We start from the raw sequence: 20,496 nt of genomic DNA, 5'->3' as shown, positions 1-20,496 counted from the left end.
AGGTTCGGTAGTTATAATATGTTGCGAATCATACGAGAGCGTGTGGTGGGAACGGAGATGAGACCTAACTGGCCTTGGCTTCAGCACCAGAGGTAAATATGTCACTGCTTACAACTAATTTTAATGCTAAATACAATTGTATTAGCAAGTTAGCGACACGTGGCAACTTTTAATTTTTGTCGCAGTAACCACAGCCTTGGGCGAAAAAATAAAATATTAAAATCCCATGTTATTTATGCATCCAAAGTCTCATTAACCACATTTCACAGAGAGCATATAGCCTATTAACCCTTTAAACACAAGGAGATGTGTATCATTCTACAACCTTTTGTGGAAAGACCTGGAATATCCAAATCATGGCCAGCAGGGGGTTAGAACAACTAGACAGACTTTGAGGCTATCCAGTGAAATCTAGGAGACTTGTTGGGTGCATCAAATGACAAAACTATACACAACAAATGGAATTATTATTGGAAACATGAATCCTGTGTTTTCCTTAAGTCAGAAGCAAAGGGCAATATTAATACAAGAATGGTAACACAAATACGAGATTTGCTTTCAGAATTTGGAAAAGAAGATTACGGCTGAAAACAACCAACTGCTGCTTACTACATCCAGAGGGCTCTGAAATAAAATAATTCAGTTTACGGCCATCGGCAAACCTGACAATGCACATGATGTGTTCAGAATGTAAAAGAAAGATTAGAAACTCAGCATTACCAGGTAGAATCAAACTCTGGAAACATGTTTGATAGCATAGATACACCCAATAAAGAACCAAGAATATTAAATTATCAAGAAAAAATGGCATCAACAACATTAATTTTTTTGTTGTTGTTGTAGAAGAAAGAAATACAGCAATCCTTGATTTATGTGAGTGTCATTGAACGATAATGCTTGGAAATGTAGCTGCTGTGGCCTCTCCCCAAGTGGCCTCATCATAAGTGGCTATTTAAGAGTTACACTGGACCATCCAGACATCCATCCCTGGTCTTCATGCTTTCATCCAACTACTCCTCTGGCAATCACTAATGTCTGCCATATCTCCTCTTAAGGAATGACTCACACCTTTCACCTGAACCCCTCATCTCCTGCTGTTACCCCTGTTTTCCACCCGGTATGAATATCCCATATTTCGTCTGAACCCCTCATCTCCTGCTGTAACCCCTGTTTTCCACTTGGTATGTCTGTATCCTGCCTGTCTCCATACCCTGCTGCTCTCAAAGGGTTAATTTTGGTGCCCTCCAGTCTAGCTTTATTGCAATTGTAAGCCAAGGTGTGAAACATCTGCCTCCTGTATGCAATCACCTTATCTGACCACTTGTGAGATAGCCCTATAAATTCCCAGGCCTCACTTGGAAACAAGCTTGCTTGGAAATGTAGCTGCGGTGGCCTCTTCCCCAGTGGCCTCCTTATAAGTGGATATTAAAGAGTTACACCGGAGTTAAACTGGAGAGAAATGACATACCAGGTACCACTGCAGAAAGCGGCTACAACACATCATCGGAACCAGATCAACTCATCCCCATCCAAGCAGTCCTCTCCTATTGTCTCACTTCCCCCTCAACCACCGACTAGATTGTAAGCTCACAAGAGCAGGGCCCTCTTCTCCTTTTGTACCAGTTTGTTATTGTATGTGTTTTTGTATGTGCAATTGGCCTACTGACTGTAACAGCACCGCGGAATCTGCTGGCGCTTTATAAATAAATGTAATGAGCGATGACCCAGACCAGACCAAGGACAGAAACATTGCCCCCAGGCAATTGATCCACACCACCCTTCGTCTTATTTGCATTTTTTTTAAATTTAGTCAAGTGGTACAGAGATTGGTAGTTTTTCACCCAGACGTTGTATGTTACAGGTACCACATGTGCCTACTAGTTATATTTATTACAAAATTTCATGTGACACAGATTTTTGGGCACAGATTATCACTTTGATGGAGACAACAAAAAAAACATGGTGGAGCCAGGGCTCTGAAAAGGTCCTTGCTTTTCTGGTGAGGAGCGGTGATAAGTAGCACCCTTAAGTGGACCGACCTCCTCTATTGAAGATTTCAGTGGGCCCTTCCCTTGAGAGGAAGGACAAAGATCTGGCCCTCCTGCGGGCGTTCCAGCACGATTTGGGTCCTGGTATTGGTTTTTTCACAGCTGAACCACTGACCACAGGGCTTAAAAAAAAACTAGTTATTTATCTGGCAACCATATTGCCTAAAGGGTCTTCTGGAGACATAATACATTTACTGTTAAAAAGAGTACAGGCCATATCAGTATTACAGGATCCTACATTCAGGTTGCATCTTCATGGGATGACTAAGATGAACTGGAAGGATAAAATACCACGAACATGTGAAACAATTTACAAAAACAACCTTAATGGAATACTCCTTAGTTTTAATTGACAGATTTGCTTAGAGTTGCTTGATAAGCAGTCGGGATGTTTGTTTCCTGAAAACCACCAGGGCACTGATTTTAGGGTCAAATTAATTAAAGGCGAAATATATATATATATCTATATATATATATACATCGCACAACTGATTTCCCTATTCACCATATCGTGTCTACATTTGTACATTGACAACTTGGTGTCCCCCTTGAGTGCCCACTCATGAACAAGATCAAAATTCAATTTAAATCAGGTTTTATAACAACAGCGTAGAGTCGTCAGCCAAAACGACATTCATTGTGTATTCTAATAAATATTATTTAGCGTTCCATTTCACAGAAGAATAGAAACTGTCACTTCTCATGCTGCAATGTCTAAGCATTTACACTTGGCTCTGCCGAGCCTTTGTCATGTTCATTCATAACAAACGGGACCATGCTGTGAGATCTTAACTTATTAGGCATTAAGATTTCCCTTTGGAGCAGGGTAGGGATAAAAAACATGAAAGGGAAAAAATTGGAACATCTTAACACTTCGGTGCCAGCCACCAAACACCAGATTAAAAGCTTGAAGTAGAATATGATTCTAAGCTGGGGGTGATGCTGCACCAAGCAGTTCCTGGGCACAGAAAAAGAATTGTTCTTGAAAGCAACACAAATGTAATTGCACTACGGTTTCTTCAATAGCTGTTTAAAGTAATCATATCTCAGAAGCATGCTTAATCGTTTATATAGGGTTTTTAAAATTAATCTGAAAAATAATACCTGTGACTTTTAAAACAAGGTTGCACTTAAAGGATCAGGGTTACTGCACATTTTGGGGAAATAAGTAAATTCGACTTAGAAATAAAGGGTCGGAAACTCACGATAATGTGAAAACGGTAACATTCTATGTCCGACCTGTACTGCGAGAGAATGAATGAAATCCTTCATTTTTAAGGTGCCTGAGAGGTCCAAACCTCTTCAGATTCCTTTCATGTAATAAATATCTTATTATATGTAAACATTGATGGGATAGTCATAAGGGCATCTTGAATATAAAACAAGACCAAGGAGAGAAAAAGTGGGCAAACAAGATGGGTCTTAGTGTTCTTACCTGCCCTCAAATAGATTTTTTTCTTGCCTGAAAAGTCACCTGCCATCTTCACACATTAGTGAATAAATATATATCTATATATATATATATATATATACACACACTCTAGCTTACACTCTAGAAGTATGACATCATATTCAGCCCCCTACTTATTTAGACATTGCCACTGGCTTATTGATGTAAACATGGAGGGATTTTAGGGAAAACTGCAATCCGTTTGGAAGAGAATTATTTCCTCAACATAATTTTCTCAATTCTTCCTTAATAAATATAGTCAAGTCTTACCTGTCCTGATTAAATTCTCCTTTAGATTTTGTAACCAGCACAATGAAATCTTCTGTTCAGAAAAGCTTATCATTTATTTTTAATTCTTAAAACAACACCAATTTGTAAATGGGTATTAAATAAAAAACAAGCCTTTTAATTAATTGTGGATAGGTATTGTCGAGAAATGGACAAATTCATATTGACAGCTAATCCAGATCAGTTTACCTCTGCGTACCTGGCAGTTCATTACTACGCAAACTCCGAATATGAGCAACTCTCTTAATTAGGATCAGTTTAATCCATGCTGACAGTCTCTCTCTGTGTAAATAGGGCATTGGGGGTTACGAAGTATTAAGTATCTTATGGACCTGCTTGCGTAACATCAACCATTAGAAATTAACGAAATTCTGCAATTACGAGTATTTTATAAATTACTGCTACAACCGATAGGCGCGTCAGCCGAAAGTAAAGAAAAGAAAACTAGGACTTTCTACTAATTACCTTCGGAAATCATGTTAGCGCATATTCACTACAAAACTCAAATGAGCATCCCAACTAATACTTTAGAAATAGTTTAAAGTGGTAAGAAAGGAGTTTAAATAATTAAAATGAACTGTATTAATATTAAAGTTACATGGAATTATGGCTACAGTGTCCCTTCAATAGCTAGAAATACATAATAATAATAATAGTAATAATACTAGTAATAATATGAACTTTAAAGGTATAATGTTTTTGGTATTTTTACCCTTTTCCTTCAAGACTTGGGATATTTCCAAATAATATTTCCTAATTTTTCGACGTACGTTGCATTAAAGATAAATTCTAGTTGGCATTACGGTCTCAACTGTAAAATGCCAATCTGTTTCCCATGCAATCTTTCCCAGGAAACAAAGCCAGGTATTTAGCTGAATTCCACAACTATATTAATTGCTGCTAAATTGAAGCTCTGAATAGAATTCAACATATTTCAGTACTGGAGGTTCACCCTGGAATGTAAGAACCAGCAAATACCATAAACTGATTGGCAGCGTGATGAGCAACAACAAAAACCTACGTTTCACATGGGTACATCTTGTGTGTTGCGTATTGTTCCAGAATAAAGTCCAAGACCTGGAAAAATGAGAAATAATTAATATGGAATGTTTACGGAAAAGTTTGCATAACATTTACCTTTCAAGTTGCAATTGATCAATGCAGTGCATTGTGTGGCACAAGTGGCAGTTTACCCCTGAAAAAATAAAATTCATATAAAATATGTGTTTGTGACAAATATTTTTTAAACAATGCTATTCCCTAAATTCATATATATCATGTTATTAAGTCATTGCAAGAAATGTTAATCTTTAGGAATAAGAACACATTAATGGGTATTTCTAAGATGAATCCAGTCTTCTCTCGTATTTGTAGTATTGTACATAAAATGCACTAAGGGTGATCAGGATTATGATTAGGGTAAGGCGCTCCTACTTCAGACCTGGTGCCAGATGATCTTCTACCACTGTTCAAAGATGAGAAATCAACACATAAGGAATAGTTTAATTGTCAGATAATCACCAGCTGTTTTTTTTGGTAAGGGTGACATTAAAGGAGTAGCAGTATTGGCCCCATTTCTCCAACAAATAAACACAGTGTTTTTTTAAGATGAAACTGATGTTCTCAATATGCTTCCACAAGGGTCTCTCTCTAGGAGGGGTCATTCTCTCTCTGGGACTCGAATCCCTCTGTCCATCTTTTCAGGATGTTTGGTGGATCTTCTACACTTCTACAACAGTGGGGTCTTTTCGCTGAAGTTTGTAGGCGCTTTGAACATTTTAACTGCTTTATATCACTATACATTATGAAGGGCTGACCTCAGTGAGTTTCTCCTGGAAGAAAGGCTGAGTTGGCGCTACGTAAGGCATAGTTAACATTTCTTGAAACTCAACTCGCTTATTTAGCTATGCATTATACTATATCAGTTCAGCCATCTTTAACGAGAAGCTCGCTGGGGTTGGCCTTTAATATTGCATAGAGATATCAAGGAAATTAATTGTTTAGCTCTCCTACAAACTCTCCCTTTAGTGAATAGACCCCCCAAAGTATATACAAAAAGAACACATGTTTATCAATTAAATTAACTAAAACAGATGATTCTTCTTGGTTTTATGCCCCTTTTGGCTCAATAAACATCTTTTATTGGCAGATCTGGAGGCGGCCCAAATTTTGAAAGAAAAGTTTTAAAACTATGTACTGAAGAGTCAATTTAAATAACAATTTTATTGGGGAGATACATGGTTTAATTGATGCCTTTACAGTCTTTTTAATGCCCCCTTTAATTTCAATCCATTATCTCCCTGAATTATTTAGTCTTTTATTTAAGCTCACCGTGAACGCCATCATTACAAATGCCCCTGGTAGTTTTCCAACATATTCAAATTGCCCCCAAATGATTACCCGGCACTGTTCCCCGTACCGTCCCTTTCCCTTGCCTGTGGACACAGAGGTAGAAGTAATGGATAGGAATAACTGATATTACCAGATTGTAGTTAATGCAATGAATACGCTATTGGGTAAGTATTAGTAAATAGAGTGGTTTAAGTCGTTTCTATTTATAGAAATGTATTTTGAATCTAGTCATGTGCAATCCGATCACACAGGGCAATAATAAGTGAATGAATGGAGCTGCGCCTGCATCACTCGGTGTAAGTTTTTGGTTCCCAGCAGTGGATTTGCTAGTTGGTGACCTGCCTCCCAGCCCCGCTCTATATAGAGTCCACAGGAATGAACAGAGTGGTACAGATTGTGCCAGCAGAGACTGAGGCTCGATGACTTTCTATGCAGTCTCGTGACATAGATCTAATCAACTATACAGCAAAGAAAGACATATACGGGGAGATACAAGCATCGCAGACCTCCAACCGTGAGTAGCTCTGTTTGGGGTAACCTAATCTCCTGCAAATAGATACATAAATTAAATGTAATGTAAGGAAGTTTTACTTTACGGTGAGGAGGAGTAGATAAATGGAACATCCTTCCAGCTGAATCCCTAGAGGCTAATTCAGTGAGGGAATTTAAACATACGTGGGACAGGCATAAATCTATCCTCAGTCTTAGACAAGACCAAGGACTGATTAATGTCTGAGTCCTTACATCAGGAGAAATGGGCTGACTTGATGTGCCAAATGGGTCTTACCTGCCATCAAATTCTGTGTCTCTATGTACATGCCCTACAGCCACCTCGTCCTGATAGTGTTTAATAAATACAAAGTGCCACCCGAAAATGTCATTTTTTATTAAGATGTACTGTATGCATTAAAAGGTTACTGCATTTTACTTTAACTGCATCACTGCCAGACAAAACTTGTACCCCTAGCAGAAAATACCAGATTTTAAAGTGCATCAAACTTATGAGTGCAAAAATATTTTTTTTACGTTTTGGCGTGTAAGACATAAGCAATTGGGCAAAAATAGGAGTTGTACATGCTATTTGCAGACAGCTGGCAATGCCATGCTAAGCCAATTCCAAATGTAAAATAACGTAAACAGTTATACTTTACAGAGAGGGTGGTGGATAGGTGGGATAGCCTACTAGCAGAAGTAGTAGATGTAACTACAGTAAACACACATAGAATGGGCATCCTGACTATACGAAGAAGGCCATTAAACAAATAGTACTTGAGCCAAATGGCTCCTACCTGCTTTCACATTCTGTTTCTTTCGGTAAAAACTACGTAATTGAAAACTTGATATAAAATACTTTCGTTATATAGACTCTGTTGAAAATAACATGAGTATATAACATATAAAATAGACAATATATCACAGTATATATATATATATATATATATATAATAGAGAATATATAGAGAGAACATAATATTTGGTAGCCTCTAGTTATAACCTGTGTATGTTAATCACGTTATTTTATTGAGCCTATTTGTTATTGTAAGAAGAGTGTCGACACAACAGATACAGTACTTTGCTCGTCTTTTCTTGCCGACTGATAATTTCACACCGTCGTGTGGATGGGGCTTTTTGGGAGATAATATTTTCAAGTTTAAAGCAGTAGACAATACAATAGCTGATCTGGAAATATAAATAACACTGATATATTGATGAATTACACAAAAAAGATATATCTTTGTTCTATAATCATTCATGTATCATATTTAGATCGAAAGAAAAACACACAATAATCCAAGTGAAAAACAAAAAATAAATATGATAATGAAATATAGATAATAATCTATACAAGAGATACATTTAAGTGAAATAATATAACATTAAACATATTTTTAAATACAAAAAGGAAGTTACAAAATAATAAATTCTGAAATATAGGACAAGACAAATGTCTGCCCTGTAATTCTACAATTCTTGCTTCTGTAGGTCGGATCATTGCTGCATTCACCATGCCTCCTGTATGTTTAATCCTGTTCCTTGTGGGTTCCTGCTGCCTCGGCAAAGGATGCTGCAATACGTATGATAAACTAAGAGAACTGAACACTGAGTTTGCCATCAGATTGTACCAGAAGCTAGTGGAGACCAAGAACAGGACTAACTTGGTTGTCTCCCCAAGCAGCGTCGCCAGCTCTCTTGGGCTACTACAGTTTGGGGCACAAGGGAATACATTTACTCAGATGGAAAATGCCCTGGGATACGATGTCCATGGTAACAATACATGCTTAGAATTGTGGTATTGTTTTCACACAGTTATTATTGGTCATCAAAAGCTATCACTTGTCAAGGCTGTCTATACCATATAGCTATGAGTGCAATATACCATCTTTCAGTTACTAGGATGGGTTTACACAGGAAACACAGAAACAAAAACTCATATGACGTCGCTCTAAATTAACATAAGTGAGTGACAACAATGTCCCTGCTTACTGGATGTCCAACATGTCTACAGATATGTAGTCCGTCTAGTCTTCCACTTCCTGCTTGGTGGTTGACCTTGTCTTATATTAGTCTCCGTTTCTTCTGCTGGGTGGCTACTTTGCTTATCCAACCAATGAGCCATATAACTGCATGGTTATTAAATTGTTTTAGTGATCTCTTTGGCTGTGGAAACAGCTGCAGAGTTTTGGTGCTAATGAAGCCCTAGGGTTTGCAATGCCTGACCCCCCCCCCCCCAAACACACTTCAAAATTGCACACAAAACAAATATTTTATAGTCATATGGGGATATTACTTAAATTCCTACACATCACCCCAATAAATTTGAATTAGTGGTTACAACAACTGAATCAATATAAGCAATAATCAATAATTGTACTGCTGTAACCCTAACCCAGGATTACTACTCAATGGCACTGATTTATTCAATAAACCCAAAGACATTACCTAAGAATATAAAATGCACCCAGCACCAAGTGAATATACCATTTTAACTAGTGATTAAAATGAATACCTGCATGGCTGGTAATTACAATATTCATTAGCAGCAGAAGTCATTATGGCCAACATCAAAGGGTCCACTTGTGCACCAAGAAGTTCCTGGTGGCCTCTTAGTGATCTCTCACTGGTTCTTGCAGAACATCTCATTAGCAATACATTGAGATTTCATATACTTTGATTTTGTGTCCCTCCCCAGATGAAAATGTGCAGAATTTCATGCAGGACATACATACGGAGCTGACCAACTCGAGCCACGATACAGTGATTCACTTGGCATATGCCCTGTTTGTGCAAACAGGAACCCCACTTTCACCCCGTTTTCTTGAATATGCTGCTCAGTGGGCAAACAGTGGAATCCAACTGGCAAACTTCAGAGAACATAACAGAACTGTGATGCAGATAAATCAATGGGTTACCAGCAAGACAGGGGGTAAGTAATCCACCAATGATAAAGTTACTTGTTTTAAAGTATCGCTAAAATAAATAGCCCATTATAATAATAATAATTATTATTATTTATAAAGCAAAAGGAACTTCAATAGGCCTGGTGTTATTCTTTCCTTGGAATATTTAACCACAAACAAAAATCCCAAAAACTAAGAAGATTTTTATGTTCCTATGGCAACGACGAATTTTAGCCTCTGGACGCCTTCCGTTTGTGTGCTTTTATTTTACACTCTTTACGTTCAAGATTTTGTGTCATGTGTTTACAGATAATTAAGCTTACCCAGAGAAAATTAATTCTGTTTTATGTGACAAGATTAAATTATTATTTACAGGCAGGATTTGTACATTCAAATCTATTTACAATGGCATTGAAGCTTTAGAAATGTGTTCAACAAATGATACATATATTTTAATTTTCCTAATGTGTATATTTTACCTTTTGGACAAAAACTGAATACTTACGTTGCCAAGTGCTATGTAATATAAACAAGAATACGGCACACATTAGTCCCTGCAGAATAATTATGACCCATTTACAGTAGAAGAAATTTAAATCTTGAGATTATGAGAAGGGACAGGTTGCCAGCTGGCCTAAATTGAATAAACCAAATTGCACATGGTCTGGAGGAGCAGAAAGCTCACTCTTCTTAAGTATAAATCAGTTGTAAAAAATTGTCAATTTTCATTTTTTTTTAAAGGGAACCCTTTGGAATAACATACATAAATTTGTATGATCTTTATCTAAGTTACAATAATGAACAAATGCAATCTGTTTAACTAATACCACAAACTGTTTTATTGTTCTTGCCCATATTGACTACAAATACATCATTCAAACATTGACAGTTTGGTTTGGAAAAAGTATGTGAACTCTTAAAGTTAATCACTTCAACAAAAGCTAATTGGAGTCAGGATGGATGTCTACTAGCTGAAGTTCAGTAGAAGTTGGGTGATGCAGCACATCAAAGTAAATCTACTCCAGAACGGTCTTTAAAAAAAGAAAAGCCACCTTTTGGAGTGGCCCAGACCTCAACCCATTAGAGATGTTGTGGAAGGACCTCAAGAGAAACTTTCACGCCAGACATCCTAAGAATATGCTTGAGCTTAAGCAGGTTTGTAAGCAAGAATGGTCTAAAATCCCTTCTGAATGCGGTGCAGGGCTCATCCGCAGCTACTTGTTTGAGGTTATTGCTGCCAAAAGAGGTTTGGCCAGTTATTAAATCCAATTAAATTTACTTACTTTTTCCACCAGCACTCAATGTTTAACGGGTATGTTCAATAAATACATGAACGTTTATCATTGTTTGTGTATTACTTGTTAAAGCACATCGTGTTTGTCTATACTTGTGACTTAGATGTAGATCAGATCACATTTTCTGAACAATTGATGGGAAAAAAAGGTTGGGTTTTTTTGCCACTGTATATTGTAATTGGAATCTACTTCGAGCTATCAAAAATAAATTTTACTCTCTCAATCTTAACAGTCTGGTAACTGATTGGTAAATCATGGAAAATAATTCTAGGTTACCTTCTGTAATCTTAGCATTTGTTTGTTAAAAATTCTGTTAATGGTTATATTTCTGGCTTTTAAATTGGGAATTTATTTTGAAGGAGTTTAAAATTGTTCATTAAATTCTAGAACTAATTTTAATTAAAAAAAAGCCCATAATTACCGTTTGGAAAACTTACTGCTACTTATTTTAGACTTGCACAGGGACCAAACAAGTAAAATTCGGTGTTTTTCATTGAACAGTTTTTTTCCACTAATTTCCCAGTGAAGATAATAATAAATGTGAGTTATATAAATAGATTTCCAAATAACATCATTGTCCTATAATGATTCTTTGTAATAAAGACATGTTTACAGCTAATGGGAACCACCTATATATTTTGGATACTGTTGTATATAAATCTATTCCCTTCCAAAGGTGGGACACATACCCTGGTGCCAACTGAAGCTTTTGGACCTGGACTTACGCAGATTGCTCTGGTCAGCACCATGTACTTCAAAAGTACGTGGAAAACAAAATTCTCCTTCACGGACACACAGACCTTGCCATTCATCAGCAACGATGGATCTGTGGTTAAAGTTCCCATGATGCATCAAACTGCTGATGTCAACTATGGTAAGACTTTTAACAAATATTTCAGCATTTTAAGGACTAAACTTGAGGGTATAAAGAGAAGCAAAGACACAGATCAACAGAATGAGTACAAAGAAAGTATTTTTATGAAGACATATAGCTGAGAAAGACAAGCACGCAGAAAAGCCTCCACAGGCAGATTATACAGTTTAGAGGCGAGGGTATCTGGAGACCATTTTCCTGAAAAACTTACCTTATAAAACTAAGTGCTGTCACCTAAACTACTACCCTAAAACTGACAAAAAGAACACACCTTCCCTTCTAGATTTCTTCTATTTTTTGCAAATTTGTCATACTTAAATGTTTCAGATCATCTAATTTTAATATTAGACAATGATAACCCAAATTAACACAAAATGCTTTTTTTAAATGATAATTGCATATATAAAAGGAAAAAATAGCTATCCAACCCTACAGAGCCCTATGTGAAAAAGTAATCCCCCTTTAGTTACTAAATTAACAATTTAACCAAATGTAATTGAAAATTCAGTTTAATTTCACTAGAGCACCCAGGCATGATTACTGACAGTCCTGTTGAATCTAAACATCCTGTTCATAGAACCTGTCTTGCAAAGTGAAGTAGGCTAAAAGGTCTCAAAAATCAGCTCATGGTCGTAATCTAAGGAAATTCAAGAACAGATGAGAAACAAAGTCCTTGACATGTATCAGTCTGGAAAGGGTGACAAAGCCATGTCTAAGGCTCTCGGACTCCAGTGAACTCCAGGGAGAGCCATTATCTACAAACAGACAAAACTTGGAACAGTAGTAAATCTTCACAGGACTAGACGGCCTACCAAATTACTCCAAGATCTGAAATGTAAAGAACTACAGCGCGCAAGAAAGTCCACCTCTTAAGTGGCCTAGTCAAAGTTCTGACTTGAATCCGATAGAGATGGTGTGGCATGACCTTAAATAGGCAGTTTGATTAACTCTTGATCTTCAATAAATCAAATGACCATTTAAAACATACATTATCTTTGTCTTATATTAAACTTAGTTGAATGATCTGAAACAATTAAATGTAACAAATAAGCAAAACAGAAGAAATCAGGAAGGGGCAACTACTTTTCCACAGCACTGTATATTTCCCCTTCCTGGTCAAACAGGAGCAGACAGAAGCAGACAGAAGCCGAGTGTTAGCAGAGGCCTCTCAGTGCTTCTCAATGTGGATGTGTGTTTAGGATCAGTGGCATAGCAAAATCCTGAGATTCCCCTGCAAGCTTTGTTGCAAATCTCATCTCCATGTATTTATCCTGTTTTGGATCTAAATGCATGTTTCTTTAAAAAAATATATTAAGTTCTGACTAATGTGTACATTTTGCACAAAATAATCGCCAATGGTATGTAAGAAACATCATGTGTATGCTTGGTAACAAAACATTTCTGATGTCTTTAGATTAGGGCAAAGGGCCATTATCTGCTCAACGAATCTTTTGGAACACCCCAAGACCTGCCCCACTCAGCTCAGGCTCTGTTACATCCCAGCTTTTAGGTATTTACATATTATATTTTAGTTTTATTGCCCCTGTTGCTTTTATACTGTTCACAAAAAAAAATTATGGTTGTAAGATGTAATATACAGTGAGTATTCACATTTTTGTAAATATTTTATTATATTTTTTCATGTGACAACACTGCAGAAATGACACTCTGCTACAATGTAAAGTAGGGAGTGTACAGCCTGTATAACAGTGTAAATTTGCTGTCCCCTCAAAATAACTCAACACACAACCATTAATGTCTAAACCTTGGCAACAAAAGTGAGTACACCCCTAAGTGGAAATGTCCAAATTGGGCTCAATTAGCCATTTTCCCTCCCTGGTGTCATGTGACTCGTTAGTGTTACAAGGTCTCAGGTGTAAATGGGGAGCAGGTGTGTTAAATTTGGTGTTATCTCTGTCACACTCTCTCATACTGGTCACTGGAAGTTCAACATGGCACCTCACGGCAAAGAACTCTCTAAGGATCTGAAAAAAGAATTGTTGCTCTACATAAAGATGGCCTAGGCTATAACAAGATTGCCAAGACCCTGAAACTGAGCTGCAGCACGGTGGGCAAAACCATACAGCGGTTTCACAGGACAGGTTCCACTCAGAACAGGCCTCGCCACTGACGACCAAAGAACTTGAGTGCACGTGCTCAGCATCATATCCAGAGGTTGCTTTGGGAAATAGACGTATGAGTGCTGCCAACATTGCTGCAGAGGTTGAAGGGGTGAGAGGTCAGCCTGTCAGGGCTCAGACCATACACCGCATACTGCATCAAATTGGCATGCATGGCTGCCGTCCCAGAAGGAAGCCTCTGCTAAAGATGATGCACAAGAAAGGCCGCAAACAGTTTGGTGAAGACCAGCAGACTATGGACATGGATTACTGGAACCATGATGAGACCAAGATAAACTTATTTGGTTCAGATGGTGTCAAGTGTGTGTGGCGGCAACCAGGTGAGGTTCACGTAGGCAACCTCCACTGCTGCCCGACACTTTTGTTGCCAAGGTTTAGACACACAGTGGCTGTGAGTTGAGTTATTTTGAGGGGGCAGCACGTTTACACTGGTATACAGGCTGTACACTCACTAATTTACATTGTAGCAGAGTGTAATTTCTTAGGTGTCGTCACATAAAAAGATATAACATTTTTACAAAAATGTGAGGGGTGTACTCACTTTTGTGAGATACTGTACATGGCCATCAAAAGATCTACTTCTGCCAAAAGAAGCCTTTAGGGGCCTGGGGCTGCAGAGGCATGAGTTATATCCCCGGTTGAGATTCTCGATGTTAGTAAATACAGATTATACCCATTATAACTGAGGCTAAGGGCGCAAGAGCATTTCATTGGTTGCTATGGAGATATGGCCACTTTATAAGCGGTCACCTTTAATCCATAATCCCCATATTCGTTAATGTTTTTAAAAATACACCATTCTTGTATGTGTTTTAAGGTCAGTTTTACACCCCGTCCTCGGAGAGGTTTACAGTTGTTGAACTGCCTTACCTTGGGAACACAGTCAGCATGTTTGTTGTGCGTCCGACCGATAAAAATACACAATTGTCGTGCATTGAATCAAACCTGACGTCAAAAAGTATTGCGTTGTGGACTAGCAGCATGAAGCGGATCAAAATGGACATCTTCTTGCCCAGGTAAACTCTCAGATTGGCAGGTATCAGATGTCATTTGGGTGACCAAACAAGGCATCCTCTCAGATGCCAAATGGACAGAGAAATGGCTGCTCAATAGTCACAGTGATCGATCATGCATTCGTTTTATTCTTTTGACATGCTGGAAACCTGATCTTACAATCGATCAGCTGCCAGCATGTAGGGATTATTTTTTATGTTACCGTTGAAAATAGTTTGACTAATCAAATGAACATTTTTTTTTACATTTTCTCAGTCTGCAGAGATAAATCATGTTTACTGTAATATAATGTAGAATATATATATATATTTTAAGAAATATATTGTACCCTGGATCAGGGTAACAGAAAACAGGAATTGCATAAGTGGCCATGAGACGTGCTGCAAGTGATCAAAATAAGGGCACCATAATTCTGGTCAAGGAAACTAGTTCGGTTGTACATGCTGACTCCTATGGCAGTTCATGCCTGACTTATGGGAGTCCACAGCAGCTGCAACATTTAAAAAGAGTGTAAGCTCTTTCAGCAGGGCCCTCCTTACCTTATGTTTCTTGTTATGCATGACTTATGTCCTGTTTATCCATTGTACAGCGCCGCAGAATATGCTGCTATATATATATATATATTTAAGCAATAAATGTCAATGGCTTAACCTTACCTTGGCTTTCAGGTTCAAACTAAAAAGCTACAGTGACTTAAGGATGGTTTTGCCATCCCTTGGAGTCTCTGACCTGTTTGATCCAGCAAAAGCTAATTTTAACGGAATTTCAGGTAATTGATTTTCACATTCACTTTTAGATATTTATTGGTAATTGCCACGATAACCAGTAAATTGCATGAGAGCTTGCAACTTATCTTTTAGAACAAGACAGTCTGTACATATCCCAAGCAATCCATAAAGCAGAGATTGAAGTGGCAGAAGGGGGCACGAGGGCATCAGGTGTCACAGGTAAGTGGTAGCATGTGCTGTACCATTGTTTGTATTCAGGAGCACTTTACTCACCCAATGCCTGAGAACGTTCAGGGTGTGTGCAAGAACCTCCAGGACCTGCCACCGATTACAGGGCATTAGGGCAGCATTTCATCTGTGGGTGGGAATCTGCATTTTGCTCTGCCCAGCACCAACCTCAATTCCTGTATATTGGTGGTGGTGGTAGCCCTACTACTGTCTAACTTGAACCACAAGGAGCAGGAAGAGAACATTCAGGGGACCAGTCCTGAAGAGTTCCCGGGTATAGCCCATTAATCGAAAGACTTTCTAATACAACCACTAGCACGTGTGGTTTTAATTACAGTAATTAACCGTTGGAGAGACCCTAGACAAAAACCTCTGACTTGCAGTATCCTTTTAATATTGATATTGAAGTTACCTTTTTATTTGTACAATCATGACGGCTTCTGCCATTCTTGTTCTTGTTTTACTAGCTATGGTGTTGCTGAAACGATCCAGAATGCCCGTGTTTAAAGCAGACAGGCCATTTTTCTTTTTCTTAAGACAAGCCAGCTCAGGTACTGTATCAACACGCCTTCAATTAACATTGGAGACTTAATAAGAACGCATATCATTTACCTCTGGTATTTTACTGTCTGGGTCTATAATTTGGTATTAATGAAGGAGGGAAGAAACTAAATACAGTTAGTGGTGAGACACATTAGCCATATATTACAGCTCCATATTGAAAATTTGAGTCTTATATCTGAGAGTTACTGTCTATTTCTCTTACTATAGTTTATCGTGTTGATAATTTAGGAGTTATTTTTTTTTCCCTTCCCAATCATGGTTTTATTTTCATATATTACTCCCTGGTCTGCAGTTATGTTTATTGGGAAATACAACATAAAACACACCTTTCTTCAGTGTTGCACCAGATTGTACAGTACTGCAGTTAACCCCTTCATGACAAGGGGTTACACCATAAAGACTCAATCTTGCGTGTTTAATCATTCACACACACACATGCTAACTCCTTATCCTCAAACACCTTACAGCAACACACATTCTACACTTATGTACACACATGCTAACACATGTGTATACACAAATATACACACTATGCTAATGAAATACTATAACATACACAACACCATACATGCTAATGCAGATGCACACACTACCCACTTACATACACACTAATTCTGGCACTACAATACACTAGACATTACCGATTCTGGCACTATACATTTACACACAGACCAACTCCCCCACTATACATATACATTCATACACACTGACTCATAACAGTATAAACACACACTCAGATTAACTTCAGCACCATACATACACACACTAACACCCAGGGGCGTAACTAGACGCCTCAGGGCCCGGGTGCGAGAATCTGTTAAGGGCCCCCCCACCCCTCCAAAAAAACATGATTTTTACCCAACAATTTTTTTTCAACAAATTCAATTTACATATTGAATCATATCTGTAAAAAAAATCAAAGAAAAAGGGGTGCATGTACAAAGGGCATAATCCAGGGGAGTCCAAGTTTTTTCTGCAGTGGGCCACTTCATCAGAATTGTATACGTGCGCGGGCCGCACTCATTTTTCACTGTGTGAAAATATGGCCTTTAATAAAATATGCAATATAAAAACCTTTACTCTTCCTCTCACTGATTTCTGGGCCTTGAAAGTTTTGCGACTACAAATTCAGGATTCCCTAGATTTATTCTAGGGATGAACTAAAATGAAAATTCTGGACCAAAACATTCAGGGTTCACTTAGCCAAAACCGAAAATGACCCCCACCTTTAAAAAATAAAAACTCACATGTTTAATAAAAGTAGGTAACACACAATTGGACAAAATTAGCAATATGACTTTGCATGATAGGAGTGTGATTGCTAACAGCAATCACACTCCTATCATACCCAGGCAACCAGTAAATGCTGGTACCTAGGCATGATGGGACTGTGCTCTCTGTGATTGCCGTTAACAATCACACTCCTATCATGCCAAGTCAGCCAGTACATGCTGGTACAGGGTGGCTGTAAGTGATGTGCAGACCCCATACTGCTGGCAGCATCACTACACAAGGGGGGCCGCTAGCTAGGTTTCAGCATGTACTGGCTGACTTGGCATGATAGGAGTGTGATTGCTAACAGCAATCACAGTCCCATCATGCCTAGGTTCCAGCACTTACACATCCATGCTATCACACACACACACACACACACATTTATTCATATAATCATTCATTCACAGATTCAATCCCTCAATCACACACACTCATTCAAACACCCTCCCCCACCCCCTTACCTGCACTGCAGCTCCTCGATGCCGCTCACAGACATCAGCAAGGGGCGCGGCCTCCCTCTGCCTTCTCTGCTAAAGCACAGAGGAAGTAGGATGTCACGTGAACTCCGCTTCCTCTGTGCAGTCCAGAAGACCCTCCCACAAGTAAGTAGCAGGGCTTGAGGTGCGGCTCGTGTAAGATCGGTTGCCCTGGCTGCCGATCTTACGCGGGCCACACCTCGAGGTCTCGCGGGCCGCATGTTGGACGCTCCTGCCTTATTTAAAAAAAGGAAAAAAGATTTCGGGCGGCCCCTTGGCTTGGGCCCCCCTGCCGCCCGGGCCCGGTCGCAGTCACGACCCCTGCGACCCCGGTAGTTCCGCCACTGCTAACACCCCCCCCCAACTCAGAGACCTGCCACACTGCTGCCTATATCTTCTGCAATTGTGAATCCAGCACCCTATGCTTTCCTGTGGGTGTGGTGAAGCGGGGGGGGGGGGGGGTGTTAACTTATGTTTATTAGTCAAGCCCTGACTTTAGCAATCAATATGAGCGACTTATTTCTCTGTTCCCATTTATTGATTTATTTTATTTACTTTACAGGTTCTGTACTGTTTATTGGAAGAGTTACCAATCCATTAGATTAAATCGATGTTAGCAGCGATTCCCCTGGTAGGGACCTGGAATGATCATCAGTACAGAAGTATATTTATTATAACCCGTGTATGGACTACAAAGGAGAGGGGTATATGATGCATCCTCTTCAAAGCCTTTTGTTGTACAGATGTGTTAATGAAATACTTTTTACATATTAAATGAGTGGCGCTTTTTTATATCGCTTGAAGTCTGAATTTGTTCAAGTACAAAGTTACATTTTGTTTTTAAGTCTTGTTTTAAATTGAGATCAAGTAATGACAAATATTAATTCCCAAAATAACCTACTGAGTACACATTCTACATAAGTATGGGCAGGGGTTTGATTGACAGATCTTCTAAACTTATTTGGTGACAAAGGTGGTTGAAAATGTACGGTTTGCAATTAAACTCCGTGACTAATCCCCAAATAACAATTCTGGACTTTGCTGATAAAAGCTAGAATAAAATCAATAGAAAATAACTTCTATGTGATTCACAGAAGTGACTTCCATAATTACATGGTAAACTAGTAAAGACCTAAAAATAAAACAAAAATCCAGAATAACACACACCCAAGGAAATTAAGTGCATGGTGAAATGCCGGAATAATTTACTGGCACAATACCAATACCAACATATCGACAGCAGCATTAAAGAAAGGACTGAAGTTAATAATGAATCCATATCCAGAACATAAGCCCAAGGAACCCTATTCCTCCAATGCATTTTCAATCTCGCAAGAAGCATACCAAAATAGCCAACACGGGGGGGGGGGGGGGGGGGGGGGAGACTTTGACTAAGCATTCACTCTTTTCTGGAGAACTCCCACTTACTCGCGTCTTGGTTAAAGCAGCTGAAGAATAAGATTCAAGACGTTATTCCTACGAGTAACTGAAAGCCTTGTGTGACAATGTCTTGGACTTCCTAGGCTCACCAACACTAAACAGAAACTCAGGATAGAATCATAATAGACAGCAACCTCAATAATCCACAGGCGAAAGACAATGGTAAGGGAATTTTGTTGCTTACAGAGGACGAAAGTTAACCACTTAATGACCACCGGATACACTATTAAGCCCTTAGGTCAAGGGTGTCCAACCTGTGGCCCTCCAGCTGCTACAGGACTACATTTCCCATAATCCTCTTTCAGCTAAGGACCTGGCAGAGGAGGATGGGAGATGTAGTCCTGCAGCAGCAGCTGGAGGGCCGCAGGTTGGATACCCCTGCCTTAGGTCTTTGTATTGGAGAGCAAACCGTCTCATATTCATGCTGGAACTGACTTGCATAATTAATATTTGTCTCATTTAATTTCACCAACCTCAACAAAAAAATTTTACGCTTTGAGATTTCCATGTAAGGGCAAGCAGGATGAATGTCAATAAACCCCATTACATAAAGAATGAAGAATAAATATTAAACATTGAAACAATCTCCCGGGGACCCCTATTAACCAAGGGAAGCATGCAAATGTAAACAATTGTCATGCATTCCGGTTAATATGGCGTGCTAGGAAACCTAATGACTAAGCAAGTTGCTTGTTTTTTTCCCCAGCTTGACTGCCCCGCAGGTGAGTGTAAACAGGAGATCGCATTAACGAACATGCAAGCTTGCTACAGCCACCACTTGCTGTTTAGTGATTAGACAGATGTTAATCAGTAGATAACATTGCATACATATACATTATATACACACACACACACACACACTAAGCTATGAATTAAAAATGTACCATTTTCATAAAATCTTATATTCAGACGTAAATTGTTTCTA

General features: G+C 38.7%; 1 protein-coding gene across 1 annotated transcript; it reads left to right on the top strand.

Annotated features, from left to right (window-relative positions):
• Positions 1–6,567: 6,567 nt before the first annotated feature.
• SERPINE3 (serpin family E member 3) lies at positions 6,568–18,737 on the top strand. Its single transcript, XM_089493922.1, has 9 exons — positions 6,568–6,652; positions 8,122–8,403; positions 9,329–9,562; positions 11,508–11,705; positions 14,664–14,862; positions 15,529–15,629; positions 15,721–15,807; positions 16,284–16,367; positions 18,694–18,737. The coding sequence occupies exons 1-9, from the start codon at positions 6,568–6,570 to the stop codon at positions 18,735–18,737; spliced, it is 1,314 nt and encodes a 437-aa protein (XP_089350048.1).
• Positions 18,738–20,496: the final 1,759 nt, after the last annotated feature.

The sequence above is a fragment of the Sceloporus occidentalis genome, unplaced genomic scaffold (genome assembly GCF_023333645.1).
Source record: "Sceloporus occidentalis isolate IW3139 unplaced genomic scaffold, rSceOcc1.0.p SCAF_68, whole genome shotgun sequence".
In the NCBI taxonomy this organism is placed as follows: Eukaryota; Metazoa; Chordata; class Lepidosauria; order Squamata; family Phrynosomatidae; genus Sceloporus; species Sceloporus occidentalis.
Note: the sequence above shows the minus strand (reverse complement) of the source record. Positions and strands in the feature narration are given on the sequence as shown.

What these genes read in the sequence shown, in the direction of transcription:
- SERPINE3 (XM_089493922.1), top strand. Translation starts at nt 6,568, where the DNA reads ATGCAGTCTCGTGACATAGATCTAATCAACTATACAGCAAAGAAAGAC. An exon ending in CCTGGGATACGATGTCCATG is followed by an intron (nt 8,404 to 9,328) that starts GTAACAATACAT and finishes GTCCCTCCCCAG; the next exon opens with ATGAAAATGTGCAGAATTTC. An exon ending in ATGGACATCTTCTTGCCCAG is followed by an intron (nt 14,863 to 15,528) that starts GTAAACTCTCAG and finishes CTTGGCTTTCAG; the next exon opens with GTTCAAACTAAAAAGCTACA.